Raw genomic sequence first — 15033 nt, 5'->3', positions numbered from 1 at the left:
CAAAATCTTCCGCGATAGGCTATAGTTCTGAATTAAATGGTTGCCAGGCAACATAGGCTATCTCGCCTATTTGGGTTGGCCTTGTTCACATAAGCCATAATTTGGGTGGTTCAAGTTTATTTGAATATTTCCAGCTATGGTGCAGTTATTAAAACAGTTCTCCAGAGCACTCGTTTTTGATGGTAGGGGTGTGGAAGTGTTGGAGTCGGACTGATGAGTGTGTTTTTGTAATAGGATACGAAAAAGGCGAGGTTGCTGCGAGTGGTTGCTACGCAAAGCATAGCCTACCGCTCGATCTTATCAATGGCCTCGTCAATGAGATTGACGGCGCATTAATACTATGTAATTGTTATGCGGTCGCAGCCGTGGGTTACAGAGTATTTTACCACGGCTGCTAGCCAATCAGAATTAAGTATCCAAACTCGCCGTTGTAGAATAAAGGATAAACCCCTTGAGATGAATAATTTTTTTATTTCACCTTTATTTCACCAGATAAGTCAATTGAGAACCAGTTCTCATTTGCAATGACGACCTGGCCAAGAGGCAGGACAGAAAGCAAGTCTATACATAAGTAAAATATCTTCTCGTTTTCGAGGGGGTCCTTGAAACACAAAACATCAAAAGTTCAACAAATGCAACAATAATCAATCAATCAAAGCTTTATTTGTATAGTGCATTTCATACCCAGAGGCAACACAATGCGCTTTACAGAGAACAAGGGAGGTGGGCATACGACCCACCCCTACATATTCCAGAGGGAAGCAAGAAAACAGTATCACCCGGGGGCCAGATAAGTGAGCTGTAAAAATGATTCCCTGACCCCTCTCAACAAAGCGATCGAGCAAGCTCCTGGAGTATGTTTGTCTAAGAACATTTATAAAGCAATAAATTACATTAAATTACATGTTCAGAGTAAGAGAGGCTAAAAACATCATAGGAGAGACATGGCAAATACTGGTGTGTGTTTGCCATGGCCCAGGCCTTAAGCCGGAAGTGGGCTGGTGTATGTCTGTGTGTACGTGTGTGTGTGTTAACTAAATGCTACGACATCCACAGCAGACACAGGGGTATCTATCGGACTCAGGGTGGTCTGCTGGTAACAGTGGGGCATCCACTGGACCTGGTTAGAAGATAGGAGGGAGAGAGAGAGGCACTAGGGAGAGGAAAGGCAGAACAGGGTTTGTAGCACACAGAGCCATAAAAGCAACACAGATATTAAAACAGGCAACCTGGAGCAAGCTCCTGGAATATAATTTGTCTAACGGCTAAGAACATTTATAGAGCAATAAATTACATTAAATTACATTTTCAGCGCAAGAAAGGCTAAGAGTATCAGGTCCAGGCCTAAGCCGGATGTGGACTGATGTGTGTCTGTGTGTACGTGTGTGTGTTAACTAAATACTACAACATCCACATAGACACATAGCCATTGGTTAAACAAACATGCCTGCTCTGAGGTATGATCTTCAAATAAGAACTTCCTTTAACATCTTTGTTGCCTCTCCATACATTTTTCATGAAGCTGGCCAAACACTGTTGGATAAATGGCCTAATATCTTGTACTAATGTGTTTACTTGGTATCAAATGTATATCTACTGTTGCTAGGACATTTAGGACGTTTTGTTACCTCATAGCTAGGTGTGAGTAAGCACTGTTTATGAAAGTCAAGTGGGCAAGAATATTGAACATCAAGAAATACAGCATCTCCGACATGACTTTGAACCATGCCATTTTCAAAAGGACAACTATTAACCTGAAACAAGGGCACAGTAAACATGTTGTCACCCACCAATGATGTATCACCCTTTGTGCCAATGAAGTGTACACATTTAGGAGTCATTTGAAGGTTTATCCTAATGGTAATAGACCTCTACAGTCTGAATAAGGATTCTGGTTCTATGCTTTTCTCTATGTGAACAAGACAAACCTTTTATATGGCTGGACATCTGGACAGTGGCAGTTTTCACGTCACAGGAACACCCACCTGACAGGCAAAACAACGTCTTCTTCCATTGCCCACCATTAATGACTCAACAACTTTTACCGGTTATACAAAAGGCCAGATAGTTGTTGTTCCATTGCGAAAATGTTTATTTTATGTCACAAGATTCTGTGTTATCTGTACCAACATGTTACTGCCATGTCATTCCTGCCCTAAAATTTCTTTCCACAGTAACATTAGCTTTGTCCACTTTGCTACACTGACCACTGCCTCTGTAAAGTTAATTATCACCTTTGCTTTGATAATGAAGAATTTCTTGTCCCTCACCTCCAAAACAATAGCATAATTGACCCACCCTGATCAAAAGTACACATAACTGTCTGTACTTGTATATGCTTTTGTCTTGGTACTGTAGCAGTGTAAGGGGAAGGAGTACAGTTGTGGTCAAAAGTTTACCTACACTACACTACACTACACTACTTGACATACACTACACTACAAAGAACATGTATGTCATGGCAATCTTGAGTTTCCAATAATTTCTACAACTCTTATATTTCTGTGATAGAGTGATTGGAGCACATATTACTTTGTTACAAAAAACATTCATGAATTATGGTTCCTTTATGAATTTATTATGGGTCTACTGAAAATGTGACCAAATCTGCTGGGTCAAAAATATACATACAGGAACATGAATTATCAATGTTGATGATGTAGAAAGTTGTGTCAATCAAATTAGCTTTGTGGCAAGGCCTCTTAACTTCTTGTGAGTGATTATGATTAGTTACACTCCATCTATCTGCGATCGCTTTCTGCAATTGTGTAAGTCCCACACTGTGCCACCCACTTGGCTATTATTACCATCTTCACCACAGGCTACTTTATCATCTATACTGTGCGAGCTGTCTAATCTCCTCACCACCGCGGCCTCCTATGTGAGGCCTTGTCTGTAAGTTTGGCCCTGTGTTAGAGCTAGCCCATCCTGCTACAGTAGAGCCTGCCTGCTACTTTTCTGCTACTTTCTGTTACTCCTGTACTGGCAGTTGCTCCTGTCTCCACAGGGACAGATGATACAGCTTCCCGCTGCCCCAGATTGCTCTGGATGTATCCAGCGCAACCAGAACATTGTGGAGCTGGAGAGTAGAATCTCCACCCGCCACTCTATACATTAGACTGAACAATTCTTGGACACACTGGTGCTTGACACGGACGGCAGCTGCCCGCCTCTCAATGACCTACCGATGGCGGCAGAGCTGAAGCCCCTGGGTGGGGTTATAGGCCTTGGTGAGGTCAGCTGGCCTGAGCTTGGAGCACGGCCTAAGCGGTCATGCTCCACCCCTAAGCCCCTGAATCCCTGGATTGTCGTCCAGCGGAACAGGAAGCGAAGAAGGAACTCTTCCCATGTCTTCTCTTCACCCCCTATGCCTATTCTCCTGGAGAATAGCTATGTGGGCCTAAGGTATGAGGATCTCCACCTGGGCTCTCCTGGGCACAAGAGGACTGGAAGCGTGAGCTGTCCCATCCTCGGATCTCGCTGAGCCCCTACCAGCGCCGCCCTCTCAGGCTCGATTCTCTTCACTCCTCATCCTTCACGGTCCCCCAATGCCACGCTGCCTTCCACCAGTGGATCAGCATCAGGTGCCCTCTCGCCAGCAGCGGTCTCCAGTGCCTCCCTTGGACGTCAAGCCCCCTGCATCTGTGCTTATAGTAGGCTCTTCTATTGTGCGCCATGTTGTAGTTACGAAGGCTCAGACCTACTGCTTCCCAGTGGCTAAGGTCTCAGACATCAATTCTGTCATTACATCTTTTTTTGATGTATCATCCCCTTTCATGATCATCCCCTCATTCACGTTGGATCAAATGACATCAGGCTCCAACAGTCTGAGCGGCTGAAGGACGACTTCAAGGCCCTGATTGCCACTGTTTTGATGACGGGCAAGACCTGTATCATCTCTGTGATCTTCTCCTCCCCCCAATATGGCAACGCCAAATACAGCAGGATCCGCCAGCTCCACGTTTGGCTGAAACCTTTTATTGATAACTTTGCCACCTTCTGGAACCGACGGGACCTCTTTGGTCGGGACAGCCTTCATCCCAGCAGATCAGGTGCCCGCCTGCTGTCAGTGAGTATGGCCATGGCCCTGATGTCCTGCAGGGTCTGATGTGGGGTAAGTCCAATCCGTTTTAATGACTCCGCGAATATAGACCTCCTGCTCCTTCGGATCGGGCTACAGTACATCAGGGCTCTCTGATGACTGTTTACCTCTCCATGTGACAGCGAGTCCTCAGCACATACCCACTAGAATCACGGTTAGAATCCCTGTCCACCTCTCAAATTGGGCTGACATATTAGACGTAGGCCTCCGGTGAATCGCACTGTGAGACACCTATGCCCCCTGACCCAGCCCCCTGTCATTCCAGGCTCTGTCCCATCTGATTTAAGTCGCCCCGGCTTGTCTAAACAATCCAACTGCCTTTAATGAAAGGAGAGGGCTTGGGCTGATTCATCTAAACATAAGAAGTCTCCTTCAGCAACATAAATTAGATCATCTGAAAATGTTTGTTTCCCAGGCTGACCCTGATGTCCTGTTATTGTCTGAGTCCTGGCTAAAAAAAATCTGATAGTGACTCCTCTGTAGCTCTGCAGCAATATAATTTATATAGAATCGATAGAGTGGGCAGGGGTGGTGGGGTTGCTATTAATGTAAAATCTTTCCTGTCTGTCTCTGTCATAAATGTCATTACTATTCCAAAGTGTTTTGAACTGCTTGTATTGAAGGTTGGACTGGGGCCTAGTAGCTCATTATTTGTGACTGGTGTTTACAGGCCTCCCAAGGCTGAGGTCAGTGCTATTGACATATTCTCTGATATACTCTCTTTGTATTTGTATTGTATACACATGCTGAGATGATAGTGATGGTTGATTTTAATCTGGACTGGCGGAGTGTTGTTTCTGGTTACCTGAAGGAAGTGAGTGGTAATCTGGGCCTTTCTTTGAGACCACTAAGCAGAATCCTAAAAAATATGCTAAATCTACTCAAAGTTGGTGAAAACACAGCCACTTATTGTTTTGAAGAGAAATCTTCAATGCTTAAATGTTTTTGACATTATTGACTAATAGTTTATGCTCAGTTGAGTCTGATGACGTGCAAGTCGCCTTGACTCTTTTGTAAAAACATTCAATCACTTTGTAGATAAACACGCCCCTTCTAAGAAGACTAGGAATAAAGATAGAATTGCACCATGGTTCTCTAGTGAGCTGTCTACCTTGTTTAATGATAGGAATTGTGCCTGGTCCCGTGCCAGACCCATGAGGGATACCCAAGACTGGCTTTCTTTTAGACAACTTCGAAATAAATGCACAACAGCTGTGAGGAAAGCTAAATCTGATAACTTTTGGGATTTATTCTCTAACTATTCAAACCCTGCAAAGTTCTGGGGTGCTGTAAACTTAACTAAAAACCCTCTAGTTCACTGCCCTTGTCTATTAATGTGGATGATCATGTAATCTCTGATCCAAATTATATTTGTTTTGCCATTAATAAGCACTTAACTGAGGCTGGGCACGTATTTGATGGGTTGTATACTGGGCTGGCTCCCTTGGATACTGATTCTGGTTGCATTCCCCCTTTGGACCGTGTCTCTCATTTCTCCTTTCAGCCTTTTACACCTAGTGCAAACGTTAGGAATCTTAGTTCTACTGGTGAGGACAATCTAGATTCATTTTTTAATAAAACTGGCAGCCCCAGTCATTAGTGAGCCGTTGTCATGTATTTTTAATCTCTCCATTGCATCAGGTATAGTTCCTCACGTTTGGAAATCTGCCCAGGTGGTCCCGTTGCACAAAGGGGGTGATACGGATAAGATGGACAAGGTCTTGAGACCTTGGTAAATAATCAATTGAAATCTTTTCTTTCAAGTCACTCAGTTTTAAGTACTCACCAATCTGGTTTCAGAGCTAATCACAGCACCATTTCTGCTGTTACTCTTGTTACTAATGACATAATCTCGGCATTAGACAACAGGAAACATTGTGCTGCCCTCTTTGTAGATCTTTCAAAAGCATTTGTACAGTCGATCACTACCTGCTTTTAAATAGACAATCTAGTATTGGTTTGGATAGAGGTGCTTGTGATTGGGTTCAGGACTATCTGTCGTCAAGGTGTCAGTGTATGAAATTGGGTAACATTCAATCTGATTTCTTGTCTCTAGCTGTGCCCCAAGGCTCAGTGTTGGGTCCTGTCCTTTTCACCATCTATAGTAATGATATAGGGCCTCATTCACCAATGAAGTAAATAAGTTCTTAAGAAGAAACAAAGTAAAAAAGTTCTTAAGCAGCATTTCTTTTTAAACTGTACTTATGCCATTTCTAAGAAAATGCTGGCATTCACCAATGGTTTCTCTTCTGGGATTTGTTCTCAGCTAAGAACAGAATATACGAACACTGAATAGCAGTTGCAAGTAGGCCATTTGAGTGCGGAAATGTAGACTATGAAAAATTGATGATTGCGGTAACCTCAATTCTAAAGTTGGATGATATATGATTGAAATACAATTATATTTGCATAATTCCCAATAAGGTATCCTAATCATAACCATAATTTCCATTGTAAACGTGTGCGTCAGAATATCTGATATGTCATCGTTTAAATCATTTCGCTCCGAATTGCTTGTTATTCGTGTTGATCAGTCTTGAAGATGTCGATAAAATATTTCGATTGTGTGTTAATAATTTGAGATTTTGGTTAATCAATGAGTGTTGTGTTTTGTTTTAATTCTTTGACCGTTCTGCAAAAGCACGTAAGATTTCGCTGTATAGGCCTATATATAATACCAACAAATCCATGACCATTTCATCAATTGGTGATTGCGGTCACCTCAATTCTACAGTTGGATGTGTGTTAGTGCGCTAGATGGAGAGTCTGCTGCGGAGAGGGGGTGGTGTCCCTGGTGTCTGTATCCATATCGCCAGCGGCGTGCACACCCAACAGTGCTGTTGTCCCTATTATGGCACCAATGCGCTGGTCGAACTCGGGACAACGGTGGGCACGCCGGCCCCCCTCCAGTGGCCTGCATATCTCTCCTCAAGATGAAACATTCACAATTCCTTTATTTGTCACATGCAGCCTAATGTCCAGTCACAGTGAAATGTTGCTGCCGGCTCCAAGGTTATGGTCATTACAGATAAACTCCAATACTCAATTTACAAATGACACAATAAGGACCATTTCTATACAGTATGTAGATAAGATCAGATAAATAGGGTACTGTACCTCTTTTGTCAACTGCTAGCATTGACAGCTGTGTAGGCTATTTAATAGCCTACATTTTTGTAGACTGTAGGCTATTGTATATTGTATTCTATCACGTTGACATTTTGCACTGTTCTGCCTCTTTATGTTTATGCACCAAGGCAAATCCTCGTAGTAGGAAGCCTACTTGGCTGAATTAAAATCAGATTTTGATTGCCCACGCTAGATTAGAAATGCAGTCCTCTGACTTGCTTACGCACCTGACACAACCCCACCTAAACCATTATGCTATCGAAAAGTTGGCGAGTCGAGGGCGCGAATGACGGGTTCAGAGAAGTGACATCTGCGCACAACCCTGTAGTTGCATATCCTTATATGGGGCTGGCGGGGAGTTTACCTATGCTTATTCAGGTGAGCGGCCACGAGAACTTGAGAAACCATGAGATTCTTCATTAAGAGAAGGCAGGTGCAAACTCTTCCAGCGGAACACGTCGTGAATCAGATGGGAGCTTTCCTTAGAAATGTTCTTAGGAAGAAATTTAAGAACAGAACTTGAGAAGATATTGGTGAATGAGGCCCATTGTCTCTGCACTAACTGGCTGTCATGCTCATCTATATGCTGATGATACAGTTGTCTATTGTATTGCTGATACTGTTCAGGAAGCCATTGAGAACCTGCAGCTTCCTTTTAATGTGCTGCAAGAAGCTCTCACCAATCTAAATCTAGTCCTAATGTTGTTTTCTAGAGCCAGGATTACTGATTATGATAGGCTCCATTTATTAACGGCTAATGGCTCGCATATTGAGAGAGTCACTGAGAACAAATATCTTGGTTTGTGGCTGGATGATAAACACTCTTTCAACTTTCATGTAGACAGTCTACCCTCTAGGCTGTGGCAGAAAATTGGCTTCCTGTACAGAAACCTTTCTAGCTTTCCTATGTTCAGCAGAAAGAGAATTCTTCAAGCCCTCTTCTTATCATCTTATCTTATTAGATGGTGACACAATCTATAGACATGTTTCTGTGACTACCCTGAAACCCCTAGACTCTGTCTACCATTCCACCCTAAGATTTATTACTGGTGATATTTATGACACCGACCACTGTGTTCTTTATGATTAGGTAGGCTCCTCTCTCTTTAAGTTGTAACTATCACTGGTATGTTTATTATAAAAGCCATTATTGGTAAACTTCCACCATACATCTCTTCTCTGTTGGACTGTAGCCTTGGATCAAACAATCGGCTTGTTGTTAGGGTTCCTCGAGTGCATTCTGAACTTGGTAGAGCTGCCTTTTTCCATTTTACCTGGTATACTTTACAACAGACCCTAAAGCTTGAGGTACTTCAGTTGCAGAGTTTAAATCCATGGCTCTTGACATTTGTGCTTCGACCAGTAACTGTTTTTAATTATATCATTATGATTATTATTATTATTGTTGTATATTGTTTTTGTTCTGTTATTTGTGTGAACTCTGTAAATGAGGGAAACCTCAGTGCTTTACAAGTATAAATAAAGGTTTGAAATTAAATGAAATTATTGACTACATCTGGTGAGTTCTCTGAGCCCATTGAAATAGCTCATTTGATACAATCATTAGACTCAGCCACAAAGGTTATAATGGGAAAGTGAAAGGAGCTCAGCACCAATCTGAAAAAGCGGATCATTGACTTGAACAAGTCAGGAAAGTCACTTGGAGCCATTTCAAAGGATAACAGGTCCCAAGATCAACTGTGCAAACGATAAAAGTATAAAGTGCATGGCACAGTTGTGTCACTGCCACGATCAGGAAGAAAATGCAGGCTATCACCTGATGCTGAAATGAGAAAATTGGTCAGGATGGTCAAGAGTCAACTGAGAACCACCAAAAAGCAGGTCTACAATGAATTAGAAGCTGCGGGAACACAGGTGTCAGTGTCCACAGTCAAGCTTGTTTTACATCGCCATGAGCTGAGAAGCTGTCATGCAAGAAGGAAGCCCTTGCTCCAGAAGCGCCTAAAGGCTCGATTAAATTTTTCTGCGGATCATATGGACAAAGAAAAGGCCTTCTGGAAGAAAGTTCTGTGGTCAGATGAATCAAAAATTTAGCTGTTTGGCCACAATGATCAGAAGTATGTTTGGAGGAAACAAGGTGAGGCCTTTAACCCCAAGAACACCATGCCTACTGTCTAGCATGGTGGTGGTAATATGCTCTGGCCCTGTTTTGCTGCCAATGGAACTGGTGCTTTACACAAAGTAAATGGAATAACGAAGAAGGATGATTACCTCCAAATTCTTCAGGATAACCTAAAATCATCAGCCAGAAGTTCGGGTCATGGGGTGCAGTTGAGTGTTCCAACAGGACTATTACCTTAAACGCATCAAAAGTGGTAAATGGCTAAATCAAGCTGTGGCAAAGAGAACAGCGTGCAGCTCCTTTTCTATCTGAGCATAGTTTTCTTCGGTCTTGTCTCGAATTGTTGACGCGTATGCGATGGGCTTGCTGTCCTGCAATAAGACTGCTTCTAATCCGCTTTTCGAGGCGTCGACTTGGAGTCTCACCGGTTTTGGTGTGGTCGAAGTATGTGAGGACGGGACCCGGCTCACGGGTTATGAGCTCCTTCATCTGCTGAAATGCTTGGTCATGGACAGAGTCCCACTGGAACTCACTGCTCTCTGAGGAGCTGGTGCAGTGGCACGTTCACGTCTGATAGGCCTGGAGCAAACTTGGATAGGTATGTGACCATCCCCAGGATCGTTTCCAGCTCGGCCTTGTTCTTTGGCGGCTCCATTTCCTTTATTGCCTTGATCTTGTCTGGATCTGGTCGGATGCTTGAGCTAACCACGGTCTTTATTTGCACTTGGGCTATTTTGTTAGAACGTGCTATATCCACAGCCTTCTCTAGAGTTAAGTCTGAACCTTGGCATAGTAGTTTTTCACGGACCCTTGGAGAATTGGTGGCAAACACTATTCTATCTATGACCATCTTGTCACTATTGGGGTAGTTACAGTCTTTCACAAGCAACTTTAGCTCTGTAACAAACTGGTCAAAACCTTCGCTGGGCCCCTGCATTTTTTTATGAAATTTGTACCTAGCAAAAATGGGGTTTGCCTTGGGCATGACACATTGTTCAAATTTTTCATAATAGCTCTTAAGCTTCTTACTTTCCTCGGCAGAAAGTTGCCATGTATTTAAGATATCTCTTCCTTTTTCCCTGATCCATAATAAAAGGTAGCTGCATTTCACCTCCTCAGACTTGCCATGAAATGGTCCCGTGAACATTAGGTCCACATGCTGGCGAAACTTTTTCCACGCGTCGGGAAAATTCGATGAACTCCAGTCCATCGTCGGCATCGGTACAGCTGCAGCCTCCATCTTCGTTGATGATGAGGTCGTTTCTAACACTCTGACACCATGTTATGTTCCATGTATTGTCACTCTTAGTGTCTAATAAAGGAATTCCGAACAACGACTTTATGTGGGAGCTTCAATCTTTATCTCGAACTCTGCAGCATGATATAGTGAGCGGGACTGGCTCTAACTGACTGCCCGGCCTATGACGTCATCACGCAACCTAGTCTAATATCATCTGTGCTGGGATAGGCTACATTATATCCCTGGGATGTTACAAATAGGAGTTAGCCCTGTGGGGCTCTGCTCCACTCATAGAACCGTGGTTAAAATGCGTAACCATCGTTTTCTAACTTGTCGCCACACATTTTTAAAGCTACACGGACATATACATATATACATGTTCCCACGATTCCTACTGTATCAATATCTATGATGTAACATTTATACTTTTTGAAAAGGAGCTGTCTGAATCCGTCATGCCTTCTCATTGAAGTGAATGATGGGATATCAGTGTCAGAATCTCCGATTCCTTATCAGTCTTTTACAATTTGTGTGATTTGTATATTGTTATGTATTCATAAGTATTCGTATATTGCATATTGTAAGGTATACTGTAAAAATGACGAAGCCCTGTTGATGGTATTCTAATACATTTTCATTTCAATAGAGATTGATTTTTGCTTTAAATCTCAGTTTTTACTCCTTTTGAGAAGTTCTTTTTAGGGTTGTGTTTCTTTTTATTCCTATAGATTGGTGCAGATTGCCTCCAGAATCAGACGGAGGAATCATCCTCTGAAAGTAAGAAGTTGCCAGAAAACCACCAGGTGAGCAGAATACATTTGTGATCATGTACATCTTACTGTATGCACTGTGCCTTAAAGGAGGATCACCTACTCTTGATATTGCTGTTTATAACAGAAAATTGGGTGTCACTGTGTCGTGTTACTGAAAACAATGTAAGAAGAGTAAAAAGAAAATGAGATGGTGCAGGCACTGAGAGACAGATTAAAGAATGTGTATGACATTTGTCATAATCATTTTCTCATCTTTCAAACTATACAGAACCCATGTGGTCTGTGTGTGGGATATCCCAATCAGGGGACTGCATTTTAACTGCTGTTCCGCCCCCAGTCCCTGATTGGTTCCCGTAGATGTTGACGAGAAATACAACAGAAGCAACGAGCAGTAACATTAGGCTAACATTAGAAGAATAAACACAGCCATAAGGGCAGATGGTAGAGTGAGTGTTCCATCTCAATACAGTGCAACAATGTGTAACTGAAAGCTGCCATCATGCATTCTGAATAACTCATTTTAACACTTTACTTTAAAGTCTCTGTATGATTTTTCAAAGAGTGATCAACCAATGAGAATGTAAACAATTGAGAATGCCAATGCATTACAGTTACACATGCTAACTATCACTTGATTTGTATTTCCAATGTCTGTATTTTCCATTCTCAGTACTAAGGACTGTATTCTGTGTTGTATGAAGGACATGGTCACTAGAACCAAGGTTAAATAAGATGAAAATTACAACATTATTAGGTGGAGGACAAGTTCCAAAGTCTCTCCCTCCTGTGGTCACTGTCAGATTGTCTGATTATGAGGGAGAGGTGATCGCGGCAGAGCGTATCTCTTGCTGATAACCATGTGGCAGCCTGCTACTCTAACCAGTCAACATGCTTAATAGCCTGACTTAGGAGGTCCAAAGGGACACAGGGACAGTACAGTTGATCTACTAAACAAGAGTTCAGTGATGCATTTGCAAGTCTTTAGCTCCTCTGGAAGGTCCAAAATGTATCAAGCATGTTTGATTCTACCGGCACAATCAATAAAACTGTTGTAGTGTGATCTGTGCAAAGTGTTACAGTATATGTATGGCTATGGAATGGCATTTTCTTGTGGGTCATATCACACTGAATGGAGGTGAATGAAATATAGAAATTAGACTTGTGTGGGAGCCAATTTATTGGATAGACTAGTAGTACTTAACTAATATTTTGTATTACTAATGGCCTCTCAAATGTTTGTTGTCTTCTGTAACATGAGCACACTCACGTGTGGCCAGATGTTGCAAATTGTGTCCAGTTCACTTCGTTTTATACTGTTGTTCTGTCTAGCTAGGCTAACCTCATGACTTCATTACAATGGGTAATACATGTTCCATTACCACCATAGAAATAAAGAATCTTGTAATGTGTATACAGTAACAGAATGGAATAAAAAAGAAAGTTAATTTGCCATATATAACCAGTACAGGTACACTGGCAATTCATGTCATTGGTTGTCCTTACAGTAACCGATCAGCACTATTCAGTTCGTCATCACAGTCCTACTGTACATCTCATCTACAAATCCCATCCAATCATGGGGGACTGTGTCCTTGATATAGGCAGTGAAATTAACTAATATTCAAGTATAGAGTAGTACAGAGTCAGTTGTTTGGTCTATTGTATAGGCAAGATTGAATTGTTATTGTCTGTCGTACAGGCAGGGAGTTCAGTTGTAATTGAACATTCAAGCTCTCGATGCAAATCACAAAACAAGATAGGTGATAAAGCGCATCCCTGACTGAGGCCAACCCCTACCAGAAAAGAATCCAACTCACTACCGAGGATGCAGACACAGCTCTCGCTCTGGGTGTAGAGAGATTGGATGGCCCTTAGCAGGGACCCCCTCATCCCATACTCCCGCAGAAACCTCCACAATATCTCTCAAAGGACCCAGTCTATAGCCTTCTCCAAATCCACAAAACACATGTAGACAGGTTGAGAAAACTCCCAAGCCCCCTCCAAGATCCTTGTGAGAGTGAAAAGCTGGTCGGTGGTTCCACGACCAGGATGGAATCCGCATTGTTCCTCTTGAATCATAATTTAAAACTTCATTAATTCAAAATATCATATAAAAAACCATGTCACACAGCACACTGCCTGAGTATGCATTAGCATTTTTATTCTGCATCCCCCTGGGCTTGCACTCTTGTTGAGCTACCTGCCATGTGAGAAGACATACTGTAGGTGATGACTTAATCACAAAGGTTGCATGTAAATGTCACTGGTGCATGTAACATGGTGGTTTAAGCAGTTTCGACAATTGTTTGTTAAAATAAACGCACCATGAGGGGTAAAAAAACAAAACCAAAGACTAAACAATAAAACCAAGGTACTGTATACACTCAACAAGTGAAGAACAAAACACAAAGCTTACAGACTTAAAAGATGGCACATGAAACACCAGGGACAATGCACAGCTACAGCAAATAATGGGGGAGCTACATTTAGGCTATGGCCCAATCCCAAACCACCCCCTACCCACTCCCACTCCGCCACCGAGTGTCCCTCCAAATGAAGTGTCACTCGCAGCTGTGGAGGGCACTCTCAATCGAGGGGGAGGGTATATAAATGGAAAGCCAAATGTGGAACGGACTCCCCACTCCACCGGAACCGACTGGGACAGGGCCGTCACCATGGCATGTTTAGTTGATTTATGGGAAAATGTTTATGATTTATAATACAAATATAAATCACTATAATTAAATCCATTTATGATGAGAAATGGTCAAAAATCCAAAGACAAATATGTTTTTAACATTGTCCCGAGACAAATACATAAATAAATTAATACCTTACTCCCATGCCTCTTTGGCCGCATTCCTTCTTTTGTGAAGAGGCATTTTTATATAGCAGCCTAATAAGCTGCTTTGTTTGTTCCATTGTCCCTGTAAATAATGGAATATATGATGTACATTTGACGTAGACCTAGGCCTATTTAGATTTATTTTATGTCGGCTATGAATACAGGCTTTTAAGAGTTTGCTACAAGTCAAGTGATCTAGGGATAAAGTGATTGTATCACTTGGTTGTATCTTTTGACACCATATTCTGCGATTTTGTTTGATGCAGTGAAATCGGTGTGAGAAAAACAAATGTTTGAATGCTGTAAAATAATCTAAAATAATTGACAGTGTAGGAAGACGGAACTTTATTTATATGTGGTTTCCTGCGGCATCTCTTTGGCACGTGCACTTCCTGCTTCGGCTATCGGGAGCTTGCACCGATGCAGGCTTGCTATTTAAGGGGTTTACAGCCCACTCGCACTCCAAGCGCACTCCGCGCTAATTGGTTTGGGACGGCCCTTAACATGGCGAAGCTCGGCGTGAACGCGCAAACGGAGGGGGAGTGGATAGGGCGAGGGCTTAGGGGGTGGTTTGAGATTGGGCCTATATATATACAGACTAACAAGACAGGTGGAAACCAATCAAACAATCAGTGGCACAGGTCTCCTCTCAATCAGAGTCAATTTAGCCAGTTGTAATCCTAGGGTCCGCTATTGGGGTGGGGTTGCCAACAACAACTTCTCTGCTTGGTGGAGACATTGCTGTTGCACTATAGCAGGGGTTTTCAACTGTTTTTGTCCCAGGGACCACCATCCTGACTAAGAATAAACCTGCGAACCACTGTTTTGGAGGGTGGGGACAAGGGCTGAGATTAGGGTTGC

General features: G+C 42.5%; 1 protein-coding gene across 1 annotated transcript in view; it reads left to right on the top strand.

Moving 5' to 3' along the window:
• Positions 1 to 12003, top strand: part of luzp2 (leucine zipper protein 2) — a gene marked incomplete at both ends in the record, with an annotated part of 155789 nt that extends 143786 nt beyond the window's left edge. Inside the window, 2 exons of the mRNA XM_084437049.1 lie at positions 11283 to 11357; positions 11998 to 12003. Of these exons, the coding sequence (XP_084293175.1) occupies positions 11283 to 11357; positions 11998 to 12003 (81 nt within the window). The remainder of the gene's footprint in view (positions 1 to 11282; positions 11358 to 11997) is intronic.
• Positions 12004 to 15033: the final 3030 nt, after the last annotated feature.

The sequence above is a fragment of the Borostomias antarcticus genome, assembly GCF_949987555.1.
Source record: "Borostomias antarcticus genome assembly, chromosome: 4".
NCBI classification, from domain to species: Eukaryota; Metazoa; Chordata; class Actinopteri; order Stomiiformes; family Stomiidae; genus Borostomias; species Borostomias antarcticus.
The sequence above is the reverse complement of the archived record's forward strand: the minus strand, read 5'-3'. Positions and strand labels throughout refer to the sequence as shown.